Genomic DNA, 25709 nt, shown 5'->3' with positions numbered 1-25709 from the left:
TCCTCGCCGTCGGTAAGGGGTAATGTCACAGAATCACCTGCCTCACCAGCCAAATCAGCCTCCTGCACCTGCTCACAATCACCTGATTACTGATCACGAACACCTGCATCCACTTACCACACCATTCAAATACCATGGTGTGAAAAAGTGTTGGCCCCCTTCCTGGTTTCTTATTTTTTTGCATGTTTGTCACACTTTAATGTTTCAGATCATCAAACTAATTTAAATATCAGTAAAAGATAGAACAAGTGAACACAACATGCAATTTTTAAATGAAGGTTTTTATTATTAAGGGAAAACAAAATCCAAAACTACACAGGGCTGTGTGATAAAGTGTTTGACCCCTAAACCTTATAACTGGTTGGGCCACCCTTAGCAGCAACAACTGCAATCAAGGGCTCACGATAACTTGCAGTGACTCTGTTACAGCTCTGTGGAGGAATTTTGGTCCACTCATCTATACAGAATTTTTGTAATTCAGCCACATTAGAGGGTTTTAAGTCATGCCACCGCATCTCAATAGGATTCAGGTCAGGACTTTGACTAGGCCACTCCAAAGTCTTCATTTTGTTTTTCTTCAGCCATTCAGAGGTGGACTTGCTGGTGTGTTTTGGATCATTGTCCTGCTGCAGAACCCAAGTTCGCTTCAGCTTGAGATCACAAACAGATGGCCAGAAATTCTCCATCAGGATTTTTTGGTAAACAGCAGAATTCATGGTTCCATTTATCACAGCGAGTCTTCCAGGTCCTGAAGCAGCAAAACAGCCCCAGACCATCACACTACCACCACCATATTTTACTGTTGGTATGATCTTCATTTTTTTTTTTTTTTTTTTTTTTACACCGGATTTAATGGGACACACACCTTCCAAAAAGTTCAACTTTTGTCTTGTCAGTCCTCAGAGTGTTTTCCCAAAAGTCTTGGGGATCATCAAGATGTTTTCTGGCAAAACTGAGAGGAGCCTATATGTTATTTTTGCTCAGCAGTGGTTTTCGTCTTGGAACTCTGCCATGCAGACCATTTTTGCCCAGTCTCTTTCTTATGGGGGAGTCATGAACACTGACCTTAACTGAGGCAAGTGAGGCCAGCAGTTCTTTGTATGTTGTTGTGGGGTCTTTTGTGATCTCTTGGATGAGTCGTCGCTGTGCTCTTGGGGTAATTTTGGTCAGCCGGCCACTCCTGGGAAGGTTCACCACTGTTCCATGTTTTTGCCATTTGTGAATAATGGCTCTCACTGTGAACTTTTGCATTAGGGTTGCCAACTTCAGAAAATGGAAATAAGGGACAACTGTGATTCTTTATAGGAGAATAAGGGACGCTCAAAATATTTGTTCTGTACCACCTAGAGTATGTCATTTCCGTGTCTACAGTTAAGTATGTGTATAAAATAGTTCTCAGAAATAAATCCCTTTTTTTTCTTAACCTATGTACAATTATTCTAAAAAATATTAAATTCAAGTTTATTTGTATAGCGCTTTTTACGATACAAATCATTGCAAAGCAACTTTACAGAAAATTAAGTTTCTACAATATTTAGTAGTAGCTTATCAGTGATGACTGTCAGTTAATGTGCATACGGCAGAAATGTTCAGAAAAATCAATAAAAGACGTAAACAAACAGACGATTAACACTATTAACAGCAAGTATGCAATCAAACTTATAGCACAATGTGGTAGTTCTGTATGTTGGCTCTGGGTTAGCATCATCTGAGGTCCTCTGAGGGGCTGGCATCATCTCTTCTCAGGTGTTCTGGATCCAGACTGGAGCTTGTGTAAATCCTAGTTACCATGGGGCAAAACAGAGAAACAAATAGAAACATAATTAGCATAGCTGCTGTTCCAGCCAAGTAAAATTAATTAGTTTAATCCAAGCTAAAGAATAATAATGCACATTTGATCAGATATAACTGCAGTCCAAAATTATGAGATGCATTATTTGAATGCTTGGCCAAAGAGGTGTATTTTTAATCTAGATTTAAACAGAGGAAGTGTTTAATGTCAAAATAAAGTTTAATGTCATACAAAAAAATGTCATGCATGTTGTACAAAAAGCATCGGCCTGAATAAATTTTTACCCCTATAGAATTGTGACTAGTTAGGAGGCGAATATACTGTAAAATTACATACAATATATGGCATTAAATTTGAAAGTATAACAACTAAATGTCTATGAAACTTCAATCAATAAAGCATTTTTTTCAAACAATGACATTTCAAATTTTGAACTAAAATGTTTTTGCAACCATGTAGCCTATGAATTCATGAAAATGAATATTTTTCAATTAAAGAGAACTTAGAGTGTGTAGGCTGCTTTTGGTGCTTGAATTTGTTCTTCAATATTGATAAGGTCCAGGTTTAGGAATATACTAGAAGTTACAATTTTAAAAGCATTGACGCGAGGTGAGCCCCGCTCGCAGTGAAGTGGGAGTGACCAGACAGTAGAGGATTCTGCAAGGTCTTAAAGCCTTCCTTTAGTGGCTATGTGCGCAATTCAAACAATGATTTGTGCAAAAAGAATGATTAATTTGTTATTTGTATGATCTAGATCAGCCCTTCTCAAAGGGGGGGGGGGGGGGGAGATAAAGCACATAGCAACTAGCAATATTTTTGATAAATCTTTTAGCTTTCATTCAGTAGAATAATGCCACTGGTTTCACCCTGTGAGGTTTTTCCCGACTGGCAAAGTTAGCAGCACATTCAACTGACCTAACCGCAACAGACTAGTGAATGAATGAATACAAAACAGAGTTTCCAAAAACCTTAATTATTGATTAATTAAATTAATTAATTAATTAATTAATTATAATTCAATTAAGTTGAAGTGACTTTAGGTTACATTGAAGTACTATTTCAGAAACAGAAAATATGTACATGAGAACTACTTCATTTGGCATTTACAATTGACATGATATATAGCCAAGTATGGTGACCCATTCTCAGAATTCATGCTCTGCATTTAACCAATCCAAAGTGCACACACACAGCAGTGAACACACACCGTGAACACACACCCGGAGCAGTGTGTATTTAGTTGTATAAAAATGCATTAGGCTACTTTATGTAACTAACAGTTCAGAGAGTAAATGCAAGTATGACTTAATGACATAATGAATATGATATAAATATAAAATTGAATTGTTAAATAAAGTTATAAGCATGTTTATTAAAAACAAGTTTTGTAATAACAATTATTTCGGACCTTTTCACATTGATGAGAATTCAGATTCGGACCTTTGAATGTAAACTTTGAGAACCCCGGTCTAAATTGTCATACAGCGTATGCCTGTGAATACAGGACAAACTGCATTTCGTATAGCTTTCATATGTAATGCTTCTCTTAAACCTTAAATATGGGACAATTCCGTATTATACGGAATGGTTGGCAACCCTATTTTGCATGGATTTTATTGAATAGAGCTTAGATTAATGTAACCAGAAGTTTTAAGATATATGAATATGCTTTTAAGTTTTTCTTGCTTTATGGGTTTACATCTTAAGCAAAGCAATTCAACATTAATTTCACAGTGTGTCTGTGAAACGTTGAGGTACCATCGTAGTAGTTTCTTGCGAGTGTGAATGTCATGGCAAAGTACCTCATGCAGGAAACACTTAATGTAATGCCTAAATGGGCGTAACTAAAGTAAATCAAGCAAGCTACTATGCATAAGCCATTAAGTGTTGGCAAAATAACACATTAGCGGACCAGAGGGAATAATATGGAATTTTTTTCCAGAAAACTTTCAAGGACCTGTATCTATGTATGTTTATTTTCAAAAACTTTCAAAAACTTCAAAAAATATGATCTTTAAACAAAATAAGAAAAATGAGCATCAGTAAATGTTTCCACCTTTTGTAATAGCTGTGTACGAGTCCCTCAATTGCCCTCAGTGTGAAAACTTGGATCTCAAAATCATACAGTCACTGCTGGAAAGGGGTTCAGATATGCAGAAGATAATGGAAAACCAAAGAATGTGCAGGAGCTGGAGGATTTTTCTGAAGAACAGCAGGCAGTTGAACTGCTCAGGACCAACGAGGGACTCATGAACAACTATCACAACACAGAAAGACAGTCGTGGACCACCCAGGAAACACACAGTATTAAGATTCAAGGGTATGTAAACTTTTGAACAAATAAATTCAGTTATTATTTTGTCTTGTGGCGAATAAACATCTGTTATGTGAAATAGCTTATTCAGGACAGTATTAAACAATAACATGCAATTTTCACGATCCCTCTTATTTTTTTAAAATTATTAACATTTAGCATATTCTGCAAGGTGCATGTAAATTTATGAGCACAACTGTATATATATAGTAAAATTTGTTCTAGTTTATGAAAATAATGGATATTATATTAAAGAAGTGAGATGTTGTGTATTCAATAATTAACTACCTGGTGTACTTAACATATTTTAAGTTAACACGTTAACTTAACAAGAGCAAGCATCATTGATAACAGTGCCTGAATGTTTGCCTTACTACTCAGGCACTGGAATTAAATCACCCGTGATAAAAAACCCAGCTTTGTGTGGACAGTTTTATTAACATAACAAAATATCAACACAACGCAGAGGAACAAACACTACATATGGAAACAAACTGACACATGAGGAGAAAAGGAAACAAGAACTAAACTCAGGTAAAAATTAAATACAAACAAAAAGTCCATGGAACTGAAACAGCTTAATGACAACAAAAATAAAGAGACATTGTATTTCAGTGCAAAGTGTGTTTATTTACAACTCAATAATTGTAACACATGGTCAAAGGATTATACATGGGCATACATCCGGGTTCTCCCACGAGCACCATAACAGAAGTAACGTGGTGGTCGGAAGCACATGACGTTGACGTAATCACGTATGCCACGCCCATAGCATATCAAGGCAGAAGGGCACACTTCGGCGATAGACTTCAGCGAACCATACGAAGACCTCATGACATCAGTCGCTTTTTGCAAGTAATTTCAGGCTTTCTACCTCAACGGCTCACCGATAAGAAGGTAAGTGTAGCATTTTGTAAATCAGTACTTTTAGCAGCCTCAAAGTGAGCCCATCGCGACAGCCATGTCTTCATAATAGACAGACGCCTCTTTGTTTTCATGCTGACAAAACTTTGCAGATAAGGTGTCCCATAATCACCTACTTCAGACCCCACAACAGCAAACACAAAGCTGTCTATCGTGAGTAACTTTTTAACATGGCGAATGGTGAAACGCCACCTTTTAACCAGATTTTCGCATACCAGAGCATCCTGCCTTGGGATCTCCAGATGGTGCATCTTACGGAGGGCCTTCAGCATTATTCCAGTGCGTAGATGGGTAGAGATTCACAGATCAATGGGGTGTGTGTGTTTGATGTCTCTGTTGTGGCTCACTGGCTTTTCAATCTCAACAGAGATACTGATGAGTTAAAATAATAAAACCCAAATCCAGCATAGAGAGACTCAGTGAATTTGGATTTGAATGTGTGCAGGTGTGTGAGTGTGTTTGTGTCAGAGACACTGTAAAAGGACAGAATGCCAGCTGGCACATCCACATACACTCCTACTCTACTAGAGGACCCTGAAGAGATCCGTATATCTGTTGTTTTTTTATTGTGACTGGCAGTGAACGTGTTTTTAAAGTAGTTTAGACACCAGGAGCTTTCATTGCGTCCAAACACACAGTGATTACTCCCTCCTTTCCTTTGGATTCTTTTATATGTCACTGCTATAACAGCAGCACGTCCACTCCGTTCAGCTTCCCAATAACAGCGTCCAGACAGACTCTCTCTACACAGAACCTGAGACCATGCATCAAATCTCTCTGGATGATCAGGATATGACTGATTTTCCACACATTTCACATTTTTGTTATCCTCAGATAGAATAAGCTTGGTGTTAGCTGTGTTTGGATCCAGTGTGAGATCACAGGCATCTGAACACAAGAAGAGACAACATTTATAGTGCAACAACAATCACTAAAATTTGTGTGCGTGTGTGCGTGTGTGTGTGTGTGTGGACGTACACTTGTGTAGTCCTGCTGTCATTCTGAACTCTCCTCCATGATCCACACTATAAAACACAGACAGTGTCACATTGTTCACATTTGAAATAATCAGTAGTTTATAATGATGGGCTGGTCTTCTGTCACAAAAGGAGCTGATTTTGGATGATGATGAACTAAAGTTGTGAGGTTTTGGTGTAGGGAATGCTGACATAAGTAACAGATTTGATTAGAATAACTTAACTTAATGGAAACAGAGAAATAGACAAGGAAACGACTATGGAGCAGACAAAGGTGCAATACAGAAATGTATTTCCCTTTCAGCTGTTGTCTCTCGACGTCACATCGATGACCGACGGAATTGGGGATCTTGCTAGAGAAACCAATCTACTTTGAGTGTAAACTAAATGAGCCAATGCACATTGGCATGTGATGATTGCACCCAGCTGCAGCTGATTGCTGCGCTGGGCTGCAAGTCTTTTTAAAGATGATGTTGCGTCTGTACCAACTTGACACTGCGTCTTTGTAAAGACGATGTCGCGTCTTGGTCTAGATGCCATTCGACCCGTGTGTTTCTAGATGCGGTTGTTACCTGGCACCGGGTGATGGTCACGATCGCTGCCTCACGTGTCTGCCCGTTAAGCACACTGAGGTGGCATTCTTGAATGAGTCATGTTCTCATTGCAGGAAGATGACTATCTTGGAGTTGCGGGCCAGGCTGTTACCTCGAAAGGGCCGGAGTTCCATTGTCTCTGCCTCAATCTAATTCTTGTCCTGTGATATAAAGGTGGGGGCTACTTCAGGCAGTGGCACGGGTGGTCTGAGGGTAACAGTAATGGGAAACCCTCCAGGGAACCAACCCTCAGGGGACCGCTCCTCTTGCACTCAACAATCTGTTTTGCCTGGCTGGGGTGCCATGTACAATGGGCAAGCAGTCCCGGGGGTGTGGATGAGCCCCCAACTGCAGTTGCATATAAGCAACCTTTGAAATGGTTTAAGGCCAGGCACACTGCTAACAATTAACAACCTGAGTGCTGACTCATGGCAACTCGCTGACAGATATAGAGATATACAGATGTACAGCTGCTGGCTTGGGCGACCCCCAACACGTTTGCTAGATTCTATAGCCTTCTTGTTGAGCCGGTATCCCCGTGTTCTCACCTCAAATGGGTAGAAGCACCGAGAGGCCCTGGCTAGTGTCAGCTTGCTAAACTGCTCCAGAGTGTCTGTACTGTAGGCCCTGTCGAGCTCCTCTATCACCCTCACCAGCCAGACATGGCAGAGTGTCTGGTGCCAGGCCCTCACTCGATGAATCCACAAGAACCGGTAGAGGGCTGGGTGCCATATGTAGGGACCTTAGTGGATCCCATATGTGTTTTCTCCACGGTATAGCTAGTGTTTCCCTGGCAGACTTCCCTGCCATTCCTTAAGAGGGTTACAATCACCTCTAAATCTTCTTGACGTCGAGAGTGACTGACTGAAAGGCAACATATCTTGGTTATGTAACCCTCATTTCCTGAAGAGTGAACAGAGACTGTTGTAACACTGCTGAGTGGCTGGGTTACCGGCTCGGCTCCTCAGTGAAAACCTGAGTATGCATTGAACCTGCTCCCTATTTATACTTACGCTGCGATCAGCAGCAGCTGGATGCAGTCATCACATGCCAATGTGCATTGGCTCGTTTAGTTTAGATCCCAAATTTTGTCCGCCATCGATGTGATGTCTCCATTCCCTCCTTCAGGGAACGAGAGTTATGTATGTAACCGAGACGTTCTCAAGGGATAGAAGTTGAATGAGCTTGTTAATTCATAGAGTATGAGCAATTTACTTGATTTGTTTTTTTTTTTATCATTACTACTCAGGATTTTCAATCTGACACAGATACTGATGAGTTCAAAAAAATGTAATCTAAAAAATTATTTCTGCTCAACATACTTGAGTTTGTCCAGTCTGCAGTTTGGATGGGTGAGTGCATCAGAGAGAAGCTTCACTCCTGAATCACCCGGGTGATTGTAGCTCAGATCTAGTTCTCTCAAGTATGAGGGGTTTGAGCTCAGAGCTGAAGACACATAACCACAGCCTTCCTCTGTCACCATACAGCCAGACAATCTGAAAAACAGTGTCACATGACATGAAAAGTCCTCATGATATTAGTTTGGGATCTGTGCAGTTTGTATTGGCAGCTGTTCTTTTTGGCAAGTTCAGTCACAGTCACTGTCTGTGGAAATGTATTAAAAATATAAGTCTACTTAAGAACAGGAACAAAGCATGTGAACATTTCTAATGCACACCAGGGTTTGAAACCTTGACCTCCTGGGGTCGATGGTGCCGCCGTGGCCCACTCGCCGATTTTAATGATAACAGCGAAAAGAACTTAAAATGCTCCGTCATATTTGATTATACATATAAGAGTAATACAGCATTTAAATCTGTAAAGGGCCTACTTTTATTTGTGTACACACAATATCAACAAAACTTTGTGCTTTTGTGAAATAAAGAAAATAAACAGGGTCTGCTTTCAGCCGTCTCATTCTCCGCGCATATCTGTTTGAAACGTGTCACTAAAATTAACCGAAACTCAGTGAATACTCGATACATAGACATGAGAGACATATCTACAGAAAGCTACTTTTAAATGAAATAGGTCGTATTGAAAACAAATATTCTGTGATAAAGTAATCGATATGAAACCAACACAATGTTTGGTCTTTCTCATCTAAACTCATTATCACTAATGTAATACCGCCCATGCGCAACTATCCAAGTGAGACCCGCGCACATGTATACGCCCACAACTCCGTAAACAAAGCATGTGAGGATGGTCAAGTTCATCGCAGCTACTGTTCATTCTGGAGGAAAACATGCTGAGAGGAATAACACAGAATTTACCTCATAAAAACAACAAGATGTGACGCACTGAAATCTGATGAGTAAGTAATGTTTCTTTTTTGTGCATTAGTTAACATGTTATTGTGACAAACTTGAACATATTTAGGCCTACTAGTTGGGTTTTTCCTAAACTATAATTCCTGACTAAAATGTTTGAAATTGAGTGGAATATTTTGAATATGATAGGCAATTCATTGTCTCTTAATTTCTTATGGCGGTGTAAGGAGTGAAATTATTTCCTTATGAAATGAATTCTTTGTGAAGACAAACATTCAGGAACTCTCGCAATGCAAATGCAAATGCAACAAGACAATGGGCTTTGATCTCCTCGTGGAGCCAAACAAACAGATAGGAAGATCTGGAAGAAAGACCATTTGCTCTTTGGTACCTCCATCCATCCTTCCCCCTGGGCACATGGTCCAGGCAACTAAAAGTTGTTACGCTCACATAAAACATTTACTATATCTTCAGGATTCATGATTGTAAACTTTTCATGTTTGGTGTCATTTTAAAGGTCTCTGTGCGATTGGTAATATGGTCTCAATTTCACAGTAGTCACTTGTATTATAAGAAAGATTGAAAACTTTTGTAGAATTGTGTTCCGCTGTAAAGGGGGTGTGTCCCCCTTTAGGGGTCTTTGAGAATGTTTATCTCCAGCCAGGTGTGACCCTGATGTGATCATGGGAACCTAAAGAACCAAAAGGACTTTTATGTTTTTACAACTGATTTGAAGATTTCTTTGTTGTCTGGTCTGAGTATTTAAGGGAAGTGACAAAACACTACTGGGGGATTCTGTAGCCAGAAAGCCCATAGTGTGGAGTGTATTTCATATGCTCCATACTATGTATCTTCCTGAAGTCAGGTATACTATTATTTATTCAAAAATGTAATTGTGTTAAACACATTGTGCCTACAGAGCACACTGTACAGTTGTTTGTGCTACTACATGTACACATTGGCTAGTTAAGTTTATTCTCTAAAACACCTGAGTGCTTTGCTATGCATTTTAGACCATGTATCTTAAATTAGGATGACTGTTACATGTGTGACTATGTTAAATTTGTGTGCCTCCTGCGTGGATCACTTGGCCGTTCCCCATATGGCTACAGTGTCTTTGTGCAGAAGCAAAGTTGCAACGCAACACAACTACAATGTGATTTACAATTACACTATCCTTTCTAAATTGGTTTCTGATTGTTTTCATTATGTAATTGACATGATACAATTTTACCTGACTGATAATAAATTGTTATATTTGATTTATTCTGCATTATTCTTAATTCATTATTACTAGTAGATTAAAGTGAACGTATTACCTCAAATCTGTGTTCAGGATTGTTCATACGAAAGGTTTAATAGATGGAGCATAGGGCACATCAATTGAGTCCATTTCGATTTCTGACTATCGCTGTCTTAAATAAGTTGCATTTTTCGTAAATATATAAAAACTATGCTTTTTGTTACGAGTAAGCAGAGCGCGACCGACTTAAAGGTAGATATTTACCCTGCATCCAATGTTTAAGATCAGAACTGATGAGTTTGTGTTCGGGAAGAGCATTCAATCGGCCGAAATGATTCTTCTAAAGCGATACCGGGACTGCAGTGAATGAATAATTAAAAGTATGGGATTTCCAGAATACTCAATATCTAAATTAATAAACAATCGATATCTGTGATCAGCTTTTGATAGAAATATTGCCCAAATTTAATGATTACGTGAAATTGGAGTCAGATTAAACACAGAGCTAGACTAAAATTCAAACTAAATCCTCATAAATTCAGAAGCGCAAATAAAAGACCGAATACGCATTAAACCTTTGATCAGGCCGCTGGATTCCACTTTTTGGGCCGGCGGGTGGATCCTTATGGCGGGATGATGTTTTCATGCTCTATATAATATAAAACAATAGCCTATATAAAAGTAATATGAGTTTACACTGTAACATGATGAATGCTTCGAGTCTAAGAATGATTAGACCATGTTTATTATTAATAATCTGTTCACAAATAGATTTTTATAACTGCTAAACAATAATAATTAGTTTCTCAGATATAAAATTTCATTTTTTATGATAATACAAAGCATGTGTCTTTGACTACACAATCCTATACTATAACATCATGCATATTAGGCTATATGACTACAAAATCAAAGTTGGATTTTCCCAAACTATAAATCCTGACTAAAATATTTTGAATATGAATAATTCATTGTATCTAAATTTCTTACTGTGAGATGATGTTTTCATGCACTCCTCACATGCGCTCAGTCTCCTCACATTCCGTCTTAATTGCCTTACAGTCACACTCATGGGCCATTAAGGGATAGCCCTTTGTCTTTCAGGTGTGAATCACTAAATATTCATGGCCATTGTCACTCCCTCGCATAAAGTTTGTCTATAACAAAACATGTCTTACAAAATTTTAATCAATATATTGTTTTTTTTTGTGAATGAGTAAGCAGAATGATTTTCTCATCATTTTGATGTAAATACTCTAGCCTACAATACTGATTACTCAAAAGTCTTATACAGAACTATTCAGTATGGGTTTTAAAGCTATATATATATATATATATATATATATATATACACACTTATTTACAGTCGTGGCCAAAAGTTTTGAGAATTACATAAATATTAGTTTTCAAAAAGTTTGCTGCTAAACTGCTTTTAGATCTTTGTTTCAGTTGTTTCTGTGATGTACTGAAATATAATTACAAGCACTTCATACGTTTCAAAGGCTTTTATCGACAATTACATGACATTTAGTCAGTATTTGCAGTGTTGGCCCTTCTTTTTCAGGACCTCTGCAATTCGACTGGGCATGCTCTCAATCAACTTCTGGGCCAAATGCTGACTGATAGCAACCCATTCTTTCATAATAACTTCTTGGAGTTTGTCAGAATTAGTGGGTTTTTGTTTGTGCCACCCGCCTCTTGAGGATTGACCACAAGTTCTCAATGGGATTAAGATCTGGGGAGTTTCCAGGCCATGGACCCAAAATTTCAACATTCTGGTCCCCGAGCCACTTAGTTATCACTTTTGCATTATGGCACGGTGCTCCATCGTGCTGGAAAATGCATTGTTCTTCACCAAACTGTTGTTGGATTGTTGGAAGAAGTTGCTGTTGGAGGGTGTTTTGGTACCATTCTTTATTCATGGCTGTGTTTTTTGGGCAGAATTGTGAGTGAGCCCACTCCCTTGGATGAGAAGCAACCCCACACATGAATGGTGTCAGGATGCTTTACTGTTGGCATGACACAGGACTGATGGTAGCGCTCACCTTTTCTTCTCCGGACAAGCCTTTTTCCAGATGCCCCAAACAATCTGAAAGGGGCTTCATCTGAGAATATGACTTTGCCCCAGTCCTCAGCAGTCCATTCACTATACTTTCTGCAGAAGATCATTCTGTCCCTGATGTTTTTTTTGGAGAGAAGTGGCTTCTTTGCTGCCCTTCTTGACACCAGGCCATCTTCCAAAAGTCTTCGCCTCACTGTGCGTGCAGATGCGCTCACACCTGCCTGCTGCCATTCCTGAGCAAGCTCTGCACTGGTGGCACTCCGATCCCGCAGCTGAATCCTCTTTAGGAGACGATCCTGGCGCTTGCTGGACTTTCTTGGACGCCCTGAAGTCTTCTTTACAAGAATTGAACCTCTTTCCTTGAAGTTCTTGATGAACCTATAAATTGTTGATTTAGGTGCAATCTTAGTAGCCACAATATCCTTGCCTGTGAAGCCATTTTAATGCTACGCAATGATGGCTGCACGCATTTCTTTGCAGGTCACCATGGTTAACAATGGAAGAACAATGATTTCAAGCATCACCCTCCTTTTAACATGTCAAGTCTGCCATTCTAACCCAATCAGCCTGACATAATGATCTCCAGCCTTGTGCTCGTCAACATTCTCACCTGAGTTAACAAGATGATTACTGAAATGATCTCAGCAGGTCCTTTAATGACAGCAATGAAATGCAGTGGAAAGGTTTTTTTGGGATTAAGTTCATTTTCATGGCAAGTACTATGCAATTCAACTGATCACTCTTCATAACATTCTGGAGTATATGCAAATTGCTATTATAAAAACTTAAGCAGCAACTTTTCCAATTTCCAATATTTATGTAATTCTCAAAAATTTTTGGCCACGACTGTATATATAAATATATATTCATCTGATCATATATATATATATATATATATATATATATATATATATATATATATATATATATATATATATATATATATATATATATATATATATATTATATATATATATTATATAAATATAATTGTATTTATTTTTTAATGCAAACATATAGATCAGTCTTGCTAACATATTATTGTAGCACAGTTTGTGCTGAATACAAAAAAATACACATTGACAAATAGTATGTTATAAGTAGCTGAAATAAGCACAAATGTTAGGGCATGTCAAAACATCTCAAGGGCCCCAAAATCACCTCGGACCCCAGAGGGTTAAGTACCATTTTAAATTTTTCTCACTGTAATTTTTTTCTCCTGGATAATTCTACAGAAATCTCAACTCTTCTGTCCCCAGTTTTTGTGTAAAGGGACGATTGAGGCTTTTTTAACTGATAAGTATCGGCTCTCTTAAGCCTAATCCTTATTTTACATCATCTGTCATACAGGTAAAGTGCAGTAGGTGATGCCTTTAAGTGGGTTTGCCAATCACCAAAAAACAAAAACAAAGAAGATGCTCAAATGTGCATAGATGATGCACAAGAATTAATGAGGTCTGTTCAATTGTATCACACGTTTGAGCTTTCATGTTTAGCATATTTGAATCACAAATATCGGATCAGGACTTAGTATTGGTAGCTCTTTAATATTCAATGACTCAGATCAGATTGGGATATGGCTACTCAAATGTCTTAACTAAAATCAAAATTATGAAAAGGTAATTTTGATGCTTAAATACAGAGTACAATGAGTAACTTTAGTAAAAGTTATGGCTTATCCCACATGTAGTGGTATGATTAGAAAATATAATTTAGTACTATAAAAATAAGAATTGGTGCTATATACTGATTGAGTTTGGCAAGCGGTGCTGCGCAGACCGATCAGTGTATAACATCAAAGTACCACAAGAGATATAGAGAGTTGAGGCTCTGCATTCTTTTGAATTGCTCTCGCAGTACTTTAATGTAATACATACATCGATCGATCTCTGCAGCAGCGCTTCAAGACGAACACCTTTGTAAATACTGATGATGCACCTGGGGTCTCATTTATAAAACTCTCCGTAGATTTCATCCTAAAAGTGTACGTAGGCACAAAAGCTAGATTTTGCATTCACAAAGTTTTCAGATTTATAAAACCATGCATACACCAGAACCTGCGCAAAAATTCCTTTATAAATCCCAAGTCAGGGGAAGATTGTGCGTACGTGCATTTCCACCCCGACTCCTCCCCGAAATCACCATATATGGAGCTTGCAATGCCTAGTTTTACAATGCATAACCTCATCTGCATATCATTTCCATTCATATTCCCATCCACGTTACACTATGTTTAACACTGTCAAATGTTTAAAAGTGTGTCACGTGGATCGCCGTTGCTTCAGCAGGAGTTTTTCTGTGTATTTAAATGGGTCATATGACGTTGCTAAAAAGAACATTATTTTGTGTATTTGGTGTAATGCAATGTGTTTATGCGGTTTAAGGTACAAAAAACATAATTTTTCACATAATGTACATTATTGTTGCTCCTCTATGCCCTGCCTTTCTGAAACATGTCAATTTTTACAAAGCTCATTGTTCTGAAAAGCGAGGTGTGCTCTGATTGTCCAGCTTTCCAGTGCATTGTGATTGGCCGGAAGCCTCAAGCGTGTTACAGAAATGTTACGCCCCTGTGTTTCAATCATCAGTGGCAAATTCTTTAAATATAAAAACGTACTTACAGACTGTGAGTCAGAAGCGCCAGACTGTCCTTGCAAAGTTGGAATTGCCCCACTTTATAGAAACAGACACCAGCATTGTAGGCTACTCTCCCAGGAAACACTCCTCATCCTCCATAAAATGCGCTGCACACATCTGAATATTTGGGTTGAACTGTTCTGAAACAGTGTTGTAAATACAACTTAACCACTGATTTCTAGTTAGGCGTGTAAATCGGATGGTTCGTCACGATACGATACGATATCGATTCTCATACCCAGCGATACGATATTCGCCGATACCTCAAAAAATTCTATGATACGATTACGATTCGATACAGAAGTATATCGATCAATATATCGATATTTTGATATTATACATCTATTTTAAACAACAATCTTTTTATTAACTCACAAATGCAACCAAAATATATAACATGAACATTTATCTGAAATTTTCACATTGTGTACCTCAATTGGGACATTCAAAAAATGTAATACAGAAAATAAATAATTGGGGGAAAAACAATCTGGCTGCTATGGGCTCAGTGCTAAAAATCTTTTCGACAGGTAACCAAATTATGAGCAATGGCAGAAAATAAATACAATAATAAATACAAAAAACAACAAAGACAAGTTCAATAAACTTTAAAACAGTTAAATAAACAGGTTTTCAGCTCAGTCTAATATACATTTTAAGGTATGGTACAGTAATGTAGTAATCAAATGTAAAATAACTGCATAGTCTTCACTGTATAAATTAAATATATATTAATCATTTTTGATTTTACAAAGGTTATTTAGTCAGGAACAGTGAGCACTTGTATTTTTCTTTGACAGCTTTACATTTATTATTAGTTTGCTTTCACTTTAAGAACCAAGCACGGATTTAATATACACATGCCTTTTCTTTCTGAACTGTTTACGTTAAGACATATGACTAAAAGACTGTGTTTACTAGGAAATTCGCCAAAACGCTCATTTTGATGTAATTTTATCTGTATTTATTCATCCATGCACAAAAAAAGTGGAAGAGAGCTCAATTTAGTATTCGCGCGGTGCGGATGTCTGTGTGTGCGCGCTTCAGATGTGTGCAATGAAAACTTCTCACACAGTGCTCGACTGTTCCACAAAAAATCCCAAGCATCTTGTACCTTTGAGCAGTCCTAATACCGAGTCTTGATCCCTGAGTTTGAATGAGAATGCACGCGTTGGCAGTAATGCATAGACGGACATTATGTGAAAATGTGGAAAGTGCTAAATAAGGTGCCTATTTATATTACAGATATCTATATTTTACGTGTGGCATCAATGCATCGTATCGTCAGCCAAACAAAGTTCATGCTGTGCCAGCGGCGGCTACAGAAAGAATGAAAGTTATGCCTTCTTTTATTGCATGAACATTTGGGCGGCGTTATGCAAATCTTCCCACATCGTGATGTAGACATTTGGGGGTGTGTTAGAATGAGCGGTTTTAGGTAGGCATAGTTGACTCTTAACTTTTATAAAGAATATCTCTTTGGATTTGAGACTTTAGTCTTTGCAACTTTACAAATCTTCTTTATGCGCCAAGAGCTTGTAACACTCCAAAGAGAAAGGAAAAATTTAAATAGCATCATATGATCCCTTTGAGGAAATATGAGATAAACATAAAAAATATAAATAATTTGAGTTGATCTCATTCATTTCCACTGGCCAAATAAACATTGTTTTTAAAAATTCAAATTAAATTAATGCAGTTTTGCTGATAATGTGAACATCTTTTAGCTATTTTTAGTGGAAAAATATTGGCCTATATTTATTGCAGTGTAAATACAATTATCTGACACTGTGTGTCACTGACAAAGTATTTTAAAAAGGAAACATGTAAATCTTACAGTTTTCTTCAAGTTGTATCCTTTAAATACAGTGGTATTTTTAATGCCTTCACATGACATCAACGCCGCCGTGCAGCTGTGGTTATACAGTAAGCTATTATCATTGGACCTTTTCAAACCAGACAATAGACCATTCCACTGAATCCAGCAGTGGCCGCCATAATATCAAAGTAAGTGTGCGTTATTCTGGCTAAAAATATTTTCTCATAACATGAGATCAGCAGTTTAATTTAAAGATCAATTATTGTGCACCTATAGCACTCCTCGCTGTCATTAAAACGTAGCATACCACAGGAAAAGTAATTAAGCGCATCCTCTACGAATAGGCTATGTCTAAATTCATATAATTTTGGTTTAACTTCTGCACAATGACTTTATGTAATTTCAGTGCCTATCCCCATTAATGAGAGTGGAATATTTAATGTAAATATGTATATTGAAATGAAGACAGTTTAAAATCATTGTTTTCTTCATTACTTTTCTCTCTCTCCAGGAAAAAAAGTCTCCACGCATGGGTCAGAGTTTGCATGCAGGTGCGCAATTTTTCCCATCAAGTTTGTTTTTTATACATCTCACATTTTGCGTAGGAAGTGGCGTACGCCCTCTTTCAGGGCAGGTTTTGTGCGTATGCAACGGTTATAAATGAGGCCCCAGGGCTGTACAGTGCAACATAAAATAAGTATTGGACATGTAATTTTCTCAGTAAATGTATTTCTAAATGTGCTGTTTTCATAAAATTTTCACCGGATGCCGGTAACAACCCAAGTAATCCATACATACAAATAAAACAAAACAAATAAGTTGTGTTATGTGTAAATAAAATGGTTTGGGACAGGGAAAAGGTATTGTATCACTGATTTATTTTATTCTTTGTAGAAAAACCTTTGTTGGTAATGATAAATTGCTTCAAGATGCCTCCTGTATGGAGAAACTAGTGGCATGCATTGCTCAGGTGTGACTTTGGCCCATTCTTCTGTAACAAACTCTCCCAAACATCTGTTTAGCCAAAGCCACAATATAAATATGGGATACAATCCATTGAGTTTTTGATACTGATATATTAAAGTGCCATAGTGTGTACTAACAAGCAACCTTCCCACATAAACCATTTCACCACTTCTCCATAATATGTCTAAATCCGTTCCTTCAAAACAGTCCTCGCAATATGTTCTACAAAAACCTGTGTTTCCAGCGTTGCTTGGCCATTGCCAACAGTTTTGTCCCCAGCGTTCCAATACCGGCGATGGCACGGTGAATCAGTCAAGGAATAATCCACAGACCGTCGGTATATAATCCAAAGGCATTTCCCACACGCATTTTGCGGTTGAACTTGTCATACACAGTCTAATAGAGCAACTTAACTCAAGACTTCTTGTAACATACACTTAATTTAACACAAGGCTCAGGGATTCAGTAGAAAACCATTTTCCCATCCCTGGCCTAACAAAGGATGAAGACAATGAGCTATTACTCAAACATCCTGCCTCTTCAATCAAACCAACCACACCCCACTTTAATCAATCTCTCAGTTTATATTGGAGTCCTCACCCTCACACCGGAGGACATAGCCCCCTAGTGCTGAGGAGAAGAACCACAGTAACAGTAAGTTCAATGTAGAACTGTTACACTTCCACAGAGTCTTCAAATCTTGAAGGTTCTGTGAGCCTCTTCTATGAACTCTGATCTTTAGTTCTTATTTTCTATTGGATTCAATTCAGGTGATTAGCTGGGCCACTGTCTTGCTGAAATGTCAACCCTTGTTCATCATCCTGATACTGTAGGTGTTGGGACTGAACCAACTAATAATTTCCACTGTCTAAGGGCAGGATTGCTTTCTAGTCACTGATAGATTTCAGCTCGTGTCTTGGCTTTCCATGACTTTTTGCACCTCCCTTTCTTCATGTTTAATACTTTTTCCCTGTGTCATTCCACTTTACTAAGTATGGATTATTTGGGTTGTTACCGACATCTAGTGAAAATTTCAAGTCAACAGCATCTTTAGAAATATATTAACTGAGAAAAATGGTGACGTGTTCAATACTTATTTTACCTGCTGTATATGTTGAGTGTGCTAGGAAAAGATTGGTCTGTAAAATCAATTTGTTAGTATAAATGTAGTATATATTGTAGAAATATAGTTTATTCATATTAAAACACCTGACATGGCTTGAAGAACAGAGATAAACCATTTAGTCAGAATTGTATGTTTATTGTCATTACCTCAGTATCTCCAGCTTACAGTTTAGACTCTTCAGTCCATCAGAAAGAAGCTTCACTCCTGAGTCCTTCAGGTCATTGTTACTCAGGTCCAGCTCTCTCAGGACAGAGTTTGAGGACTTTAGAGCTGAAGACAAACTCTCACATGACTGAGCCGTGAGATTACATATGGACAATCTGAACAAGAACAACCACAAGGTAATTACATACATAATAAATCTTAGCATTTTGACTTCTAGTAATTAACTCAATGCAAAAAAAAAAAAAAAAAAAAAAAAAATCAATCCAAGTTTTTGAACTCTGACCTCAGTATCTCTAGCTGACAGTTTGAAAGAAGCTTCACACCAGAATCCTGCAGGTCATTGTTACTCAGGTCCAGCTCTCTTAGGACAGAGTTTGAGGATTGTAGAGCTGAAGACAAACTTTCACAAGACTGACCAGTGAGATTACATCCAAATAGCCTGTGTAGAGAACAAAACAAACAGTGCTGTAAAATCTGTGAATAACAACGTCTTATTTCTATGCTACAATACAGTTCAACAAATCTTCACAGTAATAAACAGGAAAATAACTGAATCAATTATGGAAACTCAATGATGGAGTAAGTGATGTAGTTCACAATTCAGATTCTGCTGTTAAGCATCTCTAAAAGACATTAGTGTGATAATTTAGCTCAAGTCAGTTCAGTATTGGTTCAGTTTAACTCAATAATGAAGTTAATTTTAAGACAACTTCAAATAAGTTCTAGGCAATTCTACAAAAGACAGCAATGTTTCTCATATTCAGCTGAAATCAGTTCATTGCTGATTAAATTCAGCTCAATAGCATGTCAATATTGCAGGATGTACCTCAGCTGTAAAGCAACTCTACAGAAGACAATAATATCATTATTCAGTTAACTGAGTTCAGGTTTTGCTCTATTCTGATGGTGTCACTGTGGTCATATTGATAAATTGCTTAAAGTTAAGTGGCTTTCAGACCCCAACTAAGCAAGCCGGAGGATGACAGCAGCAAGGAATCCAAACTCCATCAGGTGACAGAAATTGAGAAAAAAAAAAAACCTTGTGAGAACCAAGCTCAGTCGGGGATACCAGTTCTCCTATGGCCTAAGGATCTGTCTAGAGAGCTTTTTAATGTTTTATTAGGTAGGGTTAATAATGTAGAGCTCAAAGCAAATAGTACTAAATTAACAATGCTCACTACAGAGTGTTAAAATGACACTGAAGCAGTGTTGCAGTTAAAAAAGATAATTAAGTGATGATTGTACATTAGCCACAAAAACCTACTGTTAACAAGCTTATAAATCAGTAAAGAAAAGAGCAACAAAAACAGAAAATATGGAGCCCCGCACAGTATAGCTTTTGTGATTGACGTACAGACATAAGTTGTTAAGAACACACCTCCTTGATAACATACAACATCATAATTCTCCCAATTTTAAATCAGAGTGTTTTCCAAAGAGTAAAAGAATAAATCATGTTTTATACTGGGTAGTCAATTTTGAGTTGTCAATCTTGCAGTGTGGTTTTATTGTAAATTAACCTTTAATGTCTGTAAATAACATGATTTTTTTTTCTATGTCATTTGCCTTTAACAAATTAAGTAGTTACCATTAAAATATGTACTGGGATGGGTAAGGAAAGAGGTAGGTAAAATTAATTCAAACACTTCAGAGCAGTTTCAAACCAAAAGGTTCTCTGCATTCAGAATAGTTCCAGACTGATTTCAACCTACTGAAATGTGTAAATGAAAATTTACTGAAAATTTACTCAAGCAATTCAAGATATTTTCCTTCATCTGAAGAGATGCAGAGAAATTTGGCAATATATCACTTGCTCACCAATGGAGCCAATGAATAGGTGTCATCAGAATGAGAGGCCAAACAACTAATAAAAACATCACAATAATGCACAAGTAATCCACAAAACTTGTTCAATTTTGAAGTGAAATCCCTTCACTGACAGACAGTAATGAAAATATCTCAAATTGCAAAATCTGCCATGTTCAGAATCGGAGCATACATGTCCTGCATACACCCCTGTTCTTAATTCCTTAGTTCTTAGTGATATGAAAGCATCAGTTTCTACCAGAATCTAATGCACATCATTTATTCATGATTATTAAATCTGACCAATTACTGCTTGACACCTGGAGTAAATAAGTAACTTTCTCTCGCAGTTGGGGACACTGACGTTCCCTTTCATTCTCCCTACCACCAGGTTGGTCCCTGTCTATCTAAAGGGGGTAGGCTCCACCACTGCCTTCATCTTCAGACAGGACCAGCCAAATCTGCATCCCTGGGATTTGGACAAAGGACGGTCCTATGCCTAAGAACGTTTCCTTAGTTATGCGGCATTTCCACCGAAATTACCCGGAACAATTGTACCAATTGTTTCCACCGCGGGCTAAAGTACCAGGAAGATTAGACAAATAGTCTGGTGACGTAGGTCTGTGTGTGTTTCTCAATACAAAGTACGCAAATTTCAGACTTGCATCCTCCGTAGTTCGGACTTTGTGAGTTCAACTCGGGAGTGTGATGACCACGACGACGCAAATCCGGTAATTCTGTAGACAGCAGCGTACTTGATAACTTCAGTCAGCTCGCCTTGGCTACTACAATTTTCCTCATTGTATATTTACAATAAAACAAAATAGGATATCAAACACCACTGCCTCTTTTCATTTTTCATTTAAAAATAATAATAGTAGCAGAAATGTACTTAGTTCAGGGAAATGTACTTAGTTCAGGGAAATGTGTATATATACAGCCATTACAATGAAATGAAATATTATATCAATTGCTTCTTTTTATTTTCATTATAACATATAGATAAATTGAATACAGACCAAAGATTACCTGTTAGATTTACCCAAAACCAATTATATTTTATGTTTAACCACTAAAGAGACATCAGAGCCAGCAGCAAATGTCAGAAGGACTAGCTGAGTTGAGACTGCTCTAGGTCGGATACATGAGCTCTGAACTCCCGCTGACTGTGTGGAGCTGATCGTCTCCGAAATCAGTGAAACACATTTTTAAATAGGCGCTGTCTTTATAAATAAACCAAATAAACGAAATTATAAATAAACCAAATAAACTACATTCTCGCCTGAAATACTTTAAAATTACATTTCATGCCACAATAACAGTAATATTTTGAAAATGATCCGAATAAATGGTGGTTGAAATCACAATGCTGCGTGAACTCAACCAATCAGCATGTTTAGCGCACAAGTCCCTCCCCCGAAAGTTCCGGGACTTTGAAAAAGTACTACCTCGCCAGCAGGGACTTTCTGAGGGGCATTTTTTTACCTGGAACTTTATTTAGTTCCTGGTTCCTGCGGTGGAAACACACCAAGTACCAGCCCAAAGTCCCTAGTTCCTGGGTAAAGTTCCAGTGGTGGAAATGCGGCTTTAGACTTGAATCATTACAGCTTGTTACAATCTGTTAATTTCTTTATGGAACGAGTAGAATGTTAATATTCACCTTCCCTCTGAGCCTTTCTGGTAGAATTATCTTTCTTAAATGTTTATGTGCACTTGGATCCAGTTTCCCCCTTGTCGTTCCGACCCCGTAAAAGCTCTGTTGGTCTTCGGAACACAATTGAAGACATTTTTGTTGAAAACCTGGAGGCCTGTGACTGTCCCATACACTGCCAAATAAATAACAGTGTAAAGGTCCATAAAAGGTATGAAAGCCATCTTCAGAATACTCCATCTGCCATCAGACGTGCAATCTGGGTTATATGAAGCGACAGGAACACTTTCTGTAAGCGAAGAAAACAAAAATAATGACTTTTTTCTTAAATTGTGTTCCGAAGACGAACTGAGCTTTTACGGGTTTAAAACGACATTGGGTAAGTGATTAATGACAAAATTTTCATTTTGGGGTGGAGTATCCCTTTAAGAATTCTCCATCGTCACAGAAGTCCTGACCACAAGGGATCCAAAAGATAATTTTTTTATACTTTTGTCAGGCTGAAAGATTTATTGAGGAATATACAGAACAGTTTATGACTTCAAACCAATGAAGTCACACATGCCCAGAATGATGTGTATTGTCTTGGGAACAATTTATTGACTTTGCTCTTCTCCTGAGTTTCTTCCCATACACTGTGGGCTATGACTTGACCTCCCCTGAGGCTCCTTCTGCTCGTCGACCTAAGCTCAGGTGGTGTCAGGTCCATTGATCCCCTCCAAGGGTCCCAAGTCCAGTGATTCCGAGTCCGGTGAACCCAAGTCCAGGATCCCAGAGGTAAACTACAGCTCCTCCTGAGAACAGTTGCCCCTGAACTCTTTGTCGCTTTTGTCACAGCCAAGAAGGCTATTTCTGAACTCTCTGGCTGCCCTGTTATGGTCCAGGAAGCCTTTTTTTAACTCTCTGTGCTCCTTGTCTTGGCTATGGAGGCTGTTATTGAACTCTCTGCCTGCTCTGAATTCACTGCCGGCCCACTATGGTCTCCAACCCCACCTTGGTCTTTGGCTTCACCTTTATTCCTTTCTCTGCCTAATCCACCTTGGTCTCCTGCACCACCCTTGCTCCCTGCTCTGCCAGGGCCGCCATTGGTTCCTGCCAGCACTCTAGATGTGTCCAGTTCGGTTCTGTCACCGGTCTCCAGATTTCTTCAGCTTTGCTGGTTCTTATAAGGTATTCCTCTTAAGGCACGTTCGCACAAAAAGTAACCTTTTCATAGTTTCTAGAACTATCGGTAGATGTTCATGCTTTTTGGTATGTTTGTACCGCAGAAACTAGGAACGTATTTAGTTCTAGGAATTCCATTTGGGGGAACTAATTTAGTTCCTACTTCAGAGTAGGGTTTAAAATAGTTGTATAGGAACTACCAGTGACTCCAAGTACCAGGTGTACGCTGATAGGCCAAATGCATATGAAACACTGGGTACCTGGCATTTTAATAAGCTATGTTACTCCACGAACATGAAGAAACTGTGATAAAGGCATTTACCTGTTGTCTGCAGCTTTCTGTTCTTTTCTTAGTCTCGATGATAACACTACAAGTTGTCATAGGAGATTTAGTCAGCTTTTCACATTCTTTCATTCGTGTAAATCATTCCATTCCAATACATTCCATCTCCATGAAACCCACCACATGACTCAACACCACACACACACAACAAAAACAGCTCCAAACAGTGCCTTTAGTTGGTAACTCAATGTACTCTAGGCCTTCCTATCAGCCTATATACCATGGTGAAGGGGAGCTGCATCACTGACTATTAGCACATGGGCAAAATCTTGTAAACAATAGACATATGACATCAAACAGGAACTTTTTCCAAGAATGGTGCAATGTTTGTGATAATTAAAATCCCTATGTTCAAATGTACCCTAAAATTGTGCCTGTAACTCTTATTATTAATGTGCTATGTTTTAAGTACACTACAAACAAACAAAAACTCAAGTCTCCTCAAGTTTCCCTGACAGTAACATTACAGCTTGATTCCAGGCCCATAATGTATTTTCCCCAGATATGAAATACATTAACACTGGCATATAACCTTTTTAATACAAGAATTGTCCAACAAAAACTACATCTAAATTAAATTAAAAAAAAAATTATAAAGGAGTGTAATTCTAATAATTAAAATTACAAATAATTTTAAACACCATTTTATAGCAAAACCTCTAGTCTACAAAATGCAGTATTTAAAAGTCTTATGAAAAATGATTTCTGTTTTATAGCTGTATTTCAGTAACTTTTCAATAACCATTTTTTTACTGAATGATCTGGTCACAGTGATTCTTAAGTTATCAACACTCTGAATCTGTCATATTTTAATAAAATGCAACAACTAAATGGAACACATTTGAATAATTGTTAATATGACAGTTCAATGAAACAACCTGTTCAAAATAATAATTTAATGAAAACAAGACATTTAGGTATTTCTTTGCCATAACTGGAAAACTGCATTACAAAAATCCAGGTATTTCAGGACTTATGGGAACGTCTAGGTTAGGTATGTAACCCTCGTTACCTGAAGGAGGGAACGGAGGCGTTACGTAAGAATAGACTGACAAATGGGGTCTCGCCCGAGAGCCCAATTACCTTCGAGTGGTAACAAAACGAGGTACGCTGAGTACCTTGGTCTGTGGGATTTGTATCGCGAGCTCCACCCCACCATGTGGGTATACAAGGAGCAGTGTGAACAACTCACATTCAAGTCTTTGCTGAGGAGCCGAGCCATGTGACCCGGCCATTCACCGGAACAGCGACTGTGGCAAAGGGACATAATATCTCCGTTCCCTGCTTCAGGGAACGAGGGTTACATACGTAATATAGACTTTCCCTTTCAGTCGGGCACTTTCAACGTAACGTCAGATTAGTGTGACGAATGGGGTCACTTACAAAACGCCACAATGGCTGTCTTCCAGTGACCCGTGTAAGTGATAGCACCCTGTCATGAGGCCAGCATGAGTGAGGACCTATACCAAACACAGAATGCACTGGGTAGCATATTCCAGTTGGACATATGCTAGCAGGCTGCCTGTTCATAGAAGTACTTACAAGGGCATATACCAACCGCATACCGGTGATACACATGAATCTCTGAAGTACCTAGTCCGCAGAGTGGAATGTTTCAATGCCAGAGATGGGAAGGTGGCTTGCCAAGGGAAAGACACATGCTACTGAAAGACTTACTGTGGAATACACACGTGGGATTGCCCAAAAAAGGCGAATCACAACACATGGAGGCACCTAGTCCAACACAAGCTGACTGATAGGGCATGTACACAAGTGCTGGACATCAACAGTGCCCGAATTCCAAGCATGCTTCGTTGACTGAAAATGCCTGCAGGTCCCTGACCCTCTTAACGG

The 25709-nt window shown here is 38.3% G+C and overlaps 1 protein-coding gene across 1 annotated transcript in view; it reads right to left on the bottom strand.

The window, feature by feature from the left end:
• Positions 1-4537: 4537 nt before the first annotated feature.
• Positions 4538-25709, bottom strand: part of LOC109065943 (NACHT, LRR and PYD domains-containing protein 3-like) — a 43623-nt gene continuing 22451 nt past the window's right edge. The window contains exons 6-10 of the mRNA XM_042722445.1: positions 19175-19330; positions 18873-19046; positions 7923-8096; positions 6009-6055; positions 4538-5918 (exon numbers count right to left, since the gene is read on the bottom strand). Of these exons, the coding sequence (XP_042578379.1) occupies positions 5374-5918; positions 6009-6055; positions 7923-8096; positions 18873-19046; positions 19175-19330 (1096 nt within the window). The 3' untranslated portion in view covers positions 4538-5373. The remainder of the gene's footprint in view (positions 5919-6008; positions 6056-7922; positions 8097-18872; positions 19047-19174; positions 19331-25709) is intronic.

Source organism: Cyprinus carpio, chromosome B4, assembly GCF_018340385.1.
Source record: "Cyprinus carpio isolate SPL01 chromosome B4, ASM1834038v1, whole genome shotgun sequence".
In the NCBI taxonomy this organism is placed as follows: Eukaryota; Metazoa; Chordata; class Actinopteri; order Cypriniformes; family Cyprinidae; genus Cyprinus; species Cyprinus carpio.
This window is presented reverse-complemented; position numbering and strand designations above follow the sequence as displayed.